The sequence below is a fragment of the Scardinius erythrophthalmus genome (genome assembly GCF_964197995.2).
Source record: "Scardinius erythrophthalmus genome assembly, chromosome: 17".
Lineage (NCBI taxonomy): Eukaryota > Metazoa > Chordata > Actinopteri > Cypriniformes > Leuciscidae > Scardinius > Scardinius erythrophthalmus.
This window is the reverse complement of record NC_138237.1, coordinates 990,977-1,000,976: the sequence shown is the minus strand read 5'-3', so window position 1 is coordinate 1,000,976 and position 10,000 is coordinate 990,977. Positions and strand designations below refer to the sequence as shown.

The window sequence follows — 10,000 nt, the reverse complement described above, 5'->3', positions numbered from 1 at the left end:
GTGTTCGTGTGATTGTGTGCCTCTGTGCAATGAGACACAAACAGAATGAATGTGTGTTTTATGACTGTAACCCTGTTTGTATGTTGTTATATAATGTATATATATTAGTTCTGGGCAACGATTAATCGCATCCAAAATAAAAGTTTGTGTTTACATAATATGTGTGTGTGTGTAATTATTTTGTATACATAAATACACACAAATGCATGTATATATTTAAGAAAAATTTCTAATTTATATGTAAAATATTTATATATAATATAAATTGTATAAATATATATATATACATTATACATGATGCAAATATTTCTTAAATATATACATATATTATACATATATGTGTGTATTTATGTATGCAAATAATTATACACAGTACACACACACATACATTATGTAAACACAAACTTTTATTTTAGATGCGATTAATCATTGCCCAGCACTAATATATATATATTTATATATGCTGAAATAATGTAATTTATGCCAGTTATAGAGAGAATAAATGATCCGATTTGTTTTAAAATGTTAAAATGCTTGTTTTATAACTAATGTTTTTTTTTTTTGTAGATGGAAGATGGTCAGACTCTCTTTGATTACAACGTCGGCCTGAACGACATCGTCCAGCTTCTGATTCGCTCTCAGTCTGACCCGCCGGAAAGCCCCGCCCTCAACAATGGGGAGGGCGTGGCCTGTGTCATAGCTCCTCCCCCAACCACGTCTGTCCCAGCCTCAGCCACACCCACCACAACAACCGTTTCCCCGACAACCGTCTCCAAAAGCAACGGAAACGAGTCCAAATCCCTCATTCCGGAGTCGGACAGTGAGCCGTCCACATCCAGTCGAACGTTCCTCCTCGATCCCGGGATCGGACACTTCCGAGTAAGACTCGTAGAACTCAAGCATGATGAATAATTACTGAACATATTTATGATCATCATTGCGTTACTCACAATTACAACATTTACATACAGCTTCTGACAAAATCTTTTTTTATTTATACATTTTACAGTCATTATTTAAGTGCACTATATTAAATTGATAGTGCTATAAAACATTATTAGTATATGCATTAATGATAACAATAAAAATTTGATTATTTTAATATAATTTAGTATTTAGAGTTGGGTTCCAAAAATGTGAATTCTAACATTTGGAATTATAATATTTTAAAATATTATTTGGAATTTTATATTATAGTTTTATTATTTTTATTTTTAGTAATTTAATTTATTTAACATTAATTAATTGCACTGAATTAACACATTCAATTGAGTGCTTTGAATCATTATTATATGCATTTATGACAATTATACATCTGATTATTTTAATATTTCATATTAAGATGAAATGAGTTGTGTACCAAAACCAAAGTGTGAATTCTAACTTTTGAAATTATAGTTTATTTTTTAAATCTAAAATATTACTTTGATAATAACATTTTAAAATATTATTTAAATTTATATATATTTTTAGATATTATTATTTTTTATTTAATTTACCATTAATTCATTGCACTTTGAATTAATTGAATTTACACATTAAACTGAAAATGCTACAAAACATTACATGCATTTATGATAATTATAAATTTGATCAATATAATTTAATATTTAGATGAGTTGTGTACCAAAATCAGTGTGAATTTTAACATAACGTATAATATAGCCTAACATTCATGACATATAATAATAATAATAGTAATAGTAATAATAATATTTTCAAATGATATTTGAACTTTTATATTATTGTTTTAATATTTATTGTGGTGATTGTTGTTTTTAGAATTCATCTCATTCTACCCTGTGAAATATTTGTTTATGAATAAAATCACACATTTTGTTCAGTTTATATCTCACAATTCTGACTTTTTCTCCCAAATTTTGACTTTTTATTCTGACTTTTCTCACAATACTGACTTTTTTTCTCGCAATTGCGAGTTTATATCTCACAATTCTGACTTTTTTCTCACAATTCTGACTTAAATAACAAATAAATAAGGTGTGATAAACAAATAAAGGCAGTGGCTTGAGCAAATAGGCAGTTAAATCACAGTGACTGATAAGACAGTTAATCATGAGTGTGATAATCATGATGCGTACCTGTTTCTTGTTTGCGTCGTGTTCAGGTGAACGAGTTGGTGGACTGCAGAGACGTCAGTATCGGCGCCTGGTTCGAAGGCGTCATTGCTAAAGTCACTCCTGCCAGTAAAGGACAGAACAGGGTGGGCCGACCCAGCAAACGCACTAACGGCAAACTGGAGTCAGAGGCGAACGCCGACTCTACCAGCACGCCGGAGAAAGGGTTAAACTCGGACAACAGCCAATCGACAACCTCCAAAACAGATTCAGCAAACAGCCGCCAGGACGTCTTGTACCACATTAAATATGAAGAGTAAGTGCATCATGGGAAGGAAGTCTCTTTATTTTCCCCCCTCTGGTCTGGATTTTAATTGGATTCTTACCGTGCGGTGGATTGGTATTGCTGTGATTTGCATGATGGGATGCGTTCTGAATGGGGTAAGTGTATCGCTTCCGAAAGCAAAGCAATGCATGCTGGGAAACCAAGCTGATCCAAGAACAGTGTTTGTTGAGGTTAGTAACAGGAACTAGTGCTCGGGTCACCTGGGTCTGATTCAGAGTGTGAACCAAGGTTATTATCGTTAACATTATAACATATCTGTTTTTTGAAATATAGCTAAAATAAAATATAAACTACTTAAAAATCAGAAATAAACTGAAATTAACATGAAAAAAAGCTCATTAAAGTTGCCCTGTGGTGAAAATCCAGCGTTTAATGTTGTTTATGTGTCTATGTGGTGTGTTTAATCTGCTTTAAGTCAAACCATGTGTAAGTTCATAAGTCGACAGCATTGCTGAGTATTTCCTCCTTAAAACTGCAGTGAACCAAAGACAGTCTCAAAAACACGCTTTGAAATCGCTGGTGTTTCTGACGTCACAAACTACCTTGTAACCAATCAGATCAACGTGTGATCGTCAACCAGTGGATCTCTGAGCTGAGTGAGTGAGTGGAGGCGGGGCTCAGCACAGTTTGAAATCGCTGGTGTTTCTGACGGCAGATGTTGTCAGTATTGCCGTCTCCGACAGACACACACGTCTCCGACAGACACACACTTCTTGTGTCTTCTTTGAAGAGAACTGTGGACTTTGTTAAGAAACCGCCGGCGTTTAAGAGATCAGACGCGCATCAAACCAAATTGGTTCCAAATGCCGTAAATTTTGTTTGCTTTGAGATATTAAGACACAATGTGGCCCAGATACAGTCGACATGATTGTGAACAAGCCCAAACGTGATTTTATGACCTGTCATATATACTTTATAATAGTCATCATGTCATAAAATGGTTTGTCTTAGGTTTTTAACTTAAATTTTAAAAAAGTTTAATAATAGCATTGCTTAATTATTTATTTAAATGTTAAAAACTTAAATACATGACATGACAACTTATTTTTTTAAATATTTAAAATTATCTAAAGTCTTAGTTAAAAAAAAAAAGGAATAAAACAAAAACGTGTCGGTTTATTTAAATGTTGATAACTTAAAAACATGTAAACTGACATCATATTTTTTATTTTGTGCCCACAACTACTTTTTTAATATTAATATTTAAAATGATTTGTCTTTGGGTTTTAACAAAAATATACAAATGTTTTTATTTAAATGTTAAAAACTTAAAAACATGACACCATATCTTTAAAATATTTAAAATGATCTAAAGTCTTAGTTTTTTTTAAATAAATGAATAAAACTAATTTGAATAATAATAATATATTTGTTTGTTTATTTAAATGTTGATAATTTAAAATGTAAACTGACATCATTTTTTATTTTGTCTCCACAACAACTGTTTTTAATATATTAATATTTCAATAAATGTATATTAAAATTAATATTTAAAATAGTTTTTTTAGCATTTAAATGCTAAATAAAATAAAACATGTTTAAATAATATTATTTGTTTATTTAAATGCTAAACTAAAAATATGTGCAATGATATCATACATATATTTTTGTCTCCACAACAACTATATTAATATTTTAAATGATTTCTTGGGTTTTTTAAATAAATAAATAAAGCATGTTTAAATAATAACATCTGTTTGTTTGTTTAAATGTTAAAAACTTAAAAACATGTAAACTAAAATCATATTTTTTTATTTTGTCCCAACAACAACTGTTGTGTTTTATATATTAATATTTAAAATGATTAGTCTTTTTAGCATTTAACTTTTTGTTTTAAATTTAAACATATTTATTCCCACAGCAACTTTTTAAGATTATTTATATTAATATCTAAAATTATTAGTATAATATCTAAAGGTTTTTAACATAAATAAATACATCATGTTTAAATAATATTGTTTGTTTGTTTAAATGCTAAAAACCTCAAACCATGAACAAATCAATTCACAGTCAATTATATAAATCTGCTCACACTCGTAGTTTCAGTTAATAATGTGTGAAAGCAAGCACAAGTTCCAGACAAAATATCTGAATATTTCTTTTTAATAGCATTCGCTGATGAATCATTCACAATAAGACAAGAAGCACATATGAAAAAGCTAGGCCATCATCATATTAGTAGAATACTGAATATGATTGTGTGTTTTTAATCATATTCATATTCATGTTTTTAGACATTAGATGTCTTAAATGAGTCGGTGTGTTCTGTGTTCAGATCTGGGTTTGTTGGACGGTGTGATTTGTTTGCTAGTTTTGTTGAAGATGCTGATAACTCACTCATAACTCAGCCATAACTCAGCCATAACTCACTCATAACTCAGCCATAACTCACTCATAACTCACCCATAACTCACTCATAACTCACCCATAACTCACCCATAACTCACTCATAACTCAGCCATATAATCATGCGTAGTTATGATCGCAGAATAAATACACTTATCAGCTTTTAAAAGGAAAGGAGCAATTACATCGAGCGATTACATCGATTATTACCCTAAGTGCAATTAATGAATCGAATTAAACTCAAATGAATCGCACATTAATTTAGTCTGAGATGGATTTATTGTTGCTTGTTATTATATTTTAAGTCATTTTAAAGGCTGTTGGATCTATTTTGTATCCGATTAATCGATGGAATAATCGGTAAAATACTCGATTACTAAAGTAATGGATATCTGCATATGGAAGTGTGTGATTTTGGATCAACGAACGCATTTGTAGGCGGCGATTGAAGGAGCGTTCGCTGCACCGTTGTGATGTTGATATTAATTGAATAGATGTAATATTGACAGATACAGTGAATCTTGAGTCCTCCTAGAAAAGCAGCGATGTTAGGAAGATGACTAGTGTGTGCCGACAGCAGAAGTGTGTGTGTTCGTGCGATACGCCTGAAGCCTGTGCCGGATAAACACCATCACTTCAGCGTTAAACTAGTGCTGGGCGGTTTGACCAAAAATCAACATCACGGTTTTTTTCTAAATTATACCGGTTTCACGGTTTTTACCGGGTTTTTTTTGTGTGTTTTTTTTTTCTCAAGCATGATGGGTGTTTACCACATTTTCTACTGAGTGAGAGAGGAAATAGTGCAGTAGATTTACTTATAATGCCCTATTTTATTGTCATGAGTGAATATTATAGAAAAAATCCACACTAATATTAATAATACAGGTTTGCAAGGCTGTTTACAAAGAGGTGCCAGCAGGACGCGCTTTAGGAGCGGCAGAAACAGTGGTTTCCCCGGTAACGGCTGTACACAAAGCAGCAACGCTCATAAACACTGCTTTATCAGGAAAGATAAAGAAAGATTCAATCGTAATAACAAAGAAACTTTTCTTAAGACCGTCAGTTCACTTCAGATACGTTAATACAGTATAAAAACACGCGCGCCGCAAGAAAAAAAGACTCTCACCCCCACACGTCTCGTGCCCATTCTAGTCAATGCTTGTGTTTCAGATCGAAGCTTCCCAGAAGCGGCTCTCCGCGCCGCTTCGCTAAATATAGGCGCCTGGTCTATTTTGACGCACCACGTGGAGGACGGAATAAAACCTTGTCGCAGCTGTAATGCGCCGCAGACGTGTGTTGTAAATGAGGGGTGAGACTGTGTCGCGCAGCGCCGCGTTCCGATTAAAGCGACATACACCGGTTTTGCGGTATATTAAAAATTCATATCGTAACAAAAATAAACACCGGTATTCGGTATGAACCGGTAAACCGCCCAGCACTACGTTAAACACTGTCGGGACTCGTCAGTTTTACACCGATGAACACATCAAATCATCATCAGATCATCATGAGGTAAACAGGAAGCAGTAACAGTACATGATAAACAATAACTGATGATGATGATGATGATGATGAGCAGGACTGATGAAGAATGTTATCAGTAGACTGAAGAAATCTGTTTATTTTCTGGAGTCCACGGGGTCAGACGAGCCCGAAGCTGAAGAAACGCCCTCATTAACACACACACACACACATTAACACACTCACACACATTAACACACTCACACACATTAACACACACTCACACACATTAACACACACACAAACACACACATTAACACTCACACATACACACACATTAACGAACACATACACACATTAACACACTCACACACACATTAACACACTCACACATACACACATTAACACACACACACACACATTAACACACTCACACACATACACACACTCACACACATACACACATTAACACTCACACATACACACACATTAACGAACACATACACACATTAACACACTCACACACACATTAACACACACACACACACACACACTCTCTCACACACACACACACACACACACACACATTAACACACTCACTCACATACACACATTAACGCACACACATACACACATGAGGTTTTTTCTGCTGCTTTCTGTGTGTGTGTGTGTGATATTGATATTGATATTGATATTGATATTGATATTCAGAACATGAGCGTGTCGAGCATCAGAAGATTGAGAGCGGATCCAGACAGACAGATGGACAGACAGAAACACACACACACACACACACACACACACACACTGTTTCCAGTCTTAATCTTCACGTCTGCTGTTCGTCGTTTCTCATGTGATGGTGTTTTCTGAGCAGCATTAATAGAGTGTGTGTGTGTGTGTGTGTGTGTGTGTGTGTGTGTGTGTGTGTGTGTGTGTGTGTGTGTGTGTGTGTGTGTTTTCAACCATTGTTACGGAGCGTGAATGCGGTCAGAGCGACAGTGTTTCTTCCAGATGTTTTCTGAAACTCCACTTTGTGTCGTTGCTCCTCAAAATGGCGTGTCGTACTCGTGTGTTTCACCACTGATGTGACGTGTTTATCCTCAGGAGATTCGTGTTGTGGCGTGGGATGAAAACGTTCAGAATAACCCGTTTGTCGTTTCTGTTGAGATCTAGAGATCAAGGCGTCTGATGTACGGCAGATTATAGGTGATCAAATCAGCCGAATAATGTCCCCTCAGAAGTTCATAGTTCAGCAGTTTATCATTCATTCACATGTTCACGGTTCTCTGATGTCAGTTAATGGTCACATGACATGCAGGTCTACAAATAAAATATAGGTTTTCTTTTTTTTCTTTTTTTGGCAAGAGTTCAGTTTTTTATTTTAAAATTATTTTGATGTGACAAATTTTTAGCAAGTGTTTTATTTGGACTGTTCTTATTTTATTTTTTTATTTAACATTTTTATGATTTAATTTATTTTTAGCAAGTTTTATTTTGATTTATGTTTTAGAAATATTTATTTCAATTTGAAAATGTATGAATACATTTTTTGTATTTTATTTAGATTTTCTTATTTTTATTTATTTTTTACTTTTTGAGATTTTTAAATTTTTTGTTTTATTATTATTGTTTTTATAATATTATTTTAATTGAATTTGTTTTATTTTGACTGCTTTAATTTTGTTTTGTTTTTATTCATAGATTCATATTAATTTGACATTTTTATGATATATGATTACATTTTTATATGATCTTTTAATTTGAGAATTTATATGAAATACATTTTAGTCGTTTTTATTTTTTTATTTTTTACATTTTATTGATTTGAATTGTTTTATTTTATTTTTTATTTAATATTTATATAATTTATTTTTAGTAAGTGTTTTATTTTGACTGTTTGCACTTAAAACATTTTTTATATATATATTTTTATTATCTAATTAGCTTTCGTTAACCCAAGTCTGGGAAACCCTTCATTAAATAAATCATTCGCAGTTCATTATCTTGTGACTCTTGTTATCTTGTCAAAAACAAGCCCGAACATGTCAACTTCTGACCCAATGGAGTGAGTTTGGGGGCGGGGCTACCCGTTTGACTGACCAATGGCAGAAGAGGGCAGTGCTCAGGAAACCTGTTTGAAAACAGTCATTATTGCAGTTCTCAGTTTTGGTGAAGCACATGATGTTTCTCTCAGCCATCTGTGGTTCAGTCGCTAGTTAAACATTCGTTCGTTGATGATGCTGGTCTTGTTTCAGTTACCCGGAGAACGGCGTGGTGCCGATGAACCCGGATGACGTGCGTCCGCGGGCCAGAACTCTTCTGAGCTTTGACCAGCTCCAGGTGGGAGATGTGGTGATGGTCAACTATAACCTGGAGCTTCCAGAGGAGCGAGGCTTCTGGTACGACGCCGAGATCTTGACCCTGAACGCCGTCTCGCGCACCAACAAAGAGATCCACGTCAAGATCCTGCTGGGGTGAGCGCTCGCTTTCACTGCAATGCTCGATTCCAACATTCAGATCTGTGTTCTGATTCAGAGAGAGGTGTTGTCATGAAACAGCTTCACTAACCGTCTTTTCAACACACATTATTTCTGTCTTACAATCATTCAGATTATCACAGAAGTACTGGGGTAAAAGATTATAGTTCAGATGTAAACACTGATGTGTACAGTAGAGATCAGAATAGAGTAAATCACCTTTAGAAAGTAACTCAAACAAAGATTGTATCAATTACATCGTTACACCAGTAGGTGGAAACAAGCGACTGTCAAAAACATGTGTCTGTCATTGAATCATTCATTCAAGAGATCCGTTCAAAAACACTGATTCTTCCAGTAATTAATCCAGTAATCAAGTGAAGTCATTGGTTTTTGAAATTATTTAAATATTAATTTATTAATATTTAAATATATAAATTTAATAATATTAAATACATTTTAAATAAGTTTTTGAATTCAAATTATTACCACCATTTTTTATGTTAAATAAAAAAAATAGAAAACAGATTTTATTAAAAAATAGATCATATTATTGATACATTTGAAATAAATTATTACATGTTAAATACATTTTTCAATTGATGTTCTTTTTTATTACTGAAAATTGATTTAATGAAGTGAAGTCTTTGAGTGAGTCATTGAATCATTCACTCAAGAGATGTGTTCAAAAACACTGATTCATGCAGTAATGAAACAAGTGAAGTCTATATGAGTGAGTCATTGAATCATTTATTCAGGAGATTTGTTCAAAAATGCTGATTCATCCAGTAATGAAGCAAGTGAAGTCTTTATGAGTGAGTCATTGAATCATTTATTCAGGAGATTTGTTCAAAAATGCTGATTCATCCAGTAATGAAGCAAGTGAAGTCTTTATGAGTGAGTCATTGAATCATTTATTCAAGAGATTTGTTCAAAAATGCTGATTCATCCAGTAATGAAGCAAGTGAAGTCTTTATGAGTGAGTCATTGAATCATTCACTCAAGAGATGTGTTCAAAAACACTGATTCATGCAGTAATGAAACAAGTGAAGTCTATATGAGTGAGTCATTGAATCATTTATTCAGGAGATTTGTTCAAAAATGCTGATTCATCCAGTAATGAAGCAAGTGAAGTCTTTATGAGTGAGTCATTGAATCATTTATTCAAGAGATTTGTTCAAAAATGCTTATTCATCCAGTAATGAAGCAAGTGAAGTCTTTATGAGTGAGTCATTGAATCATTTATTCAGGAGATTTGTTCAAAAATGCTGATTCATCCAGTAATGAAGCAAGTG

The 10,000-nt window shown here is 33.4% G+C and overlaps 1 protein-coding gene across 1 annotated transcript in view; it reads left to right on the top strand.

Moving 5' to 3' along the window:
* uhrf2 (ubiquitin like with PHD and ring finger domains 2) overlaps positions 1–10,000 on the top strand; it is a 43,303-nt gene that overhangs the window by 14,829 nt on the left and 18,474 nt on the right. Inside the window, exons 2-4 of the mRNA XM_081391590.1 lie at positions 568–879; positions 2,126–2,391; positions 8,484–8,702. Of these exons, the coding sequence (XP_081247716.1) occupies positions 568–879; positions 2,126–2,391; positions 8,484–8,702 (797 nt within the window). The remainder of the gene's footprint in view (positions 1–567; positions 880–2,125; positions 2,392–8,483; positions 8,703–10,000) is intronic.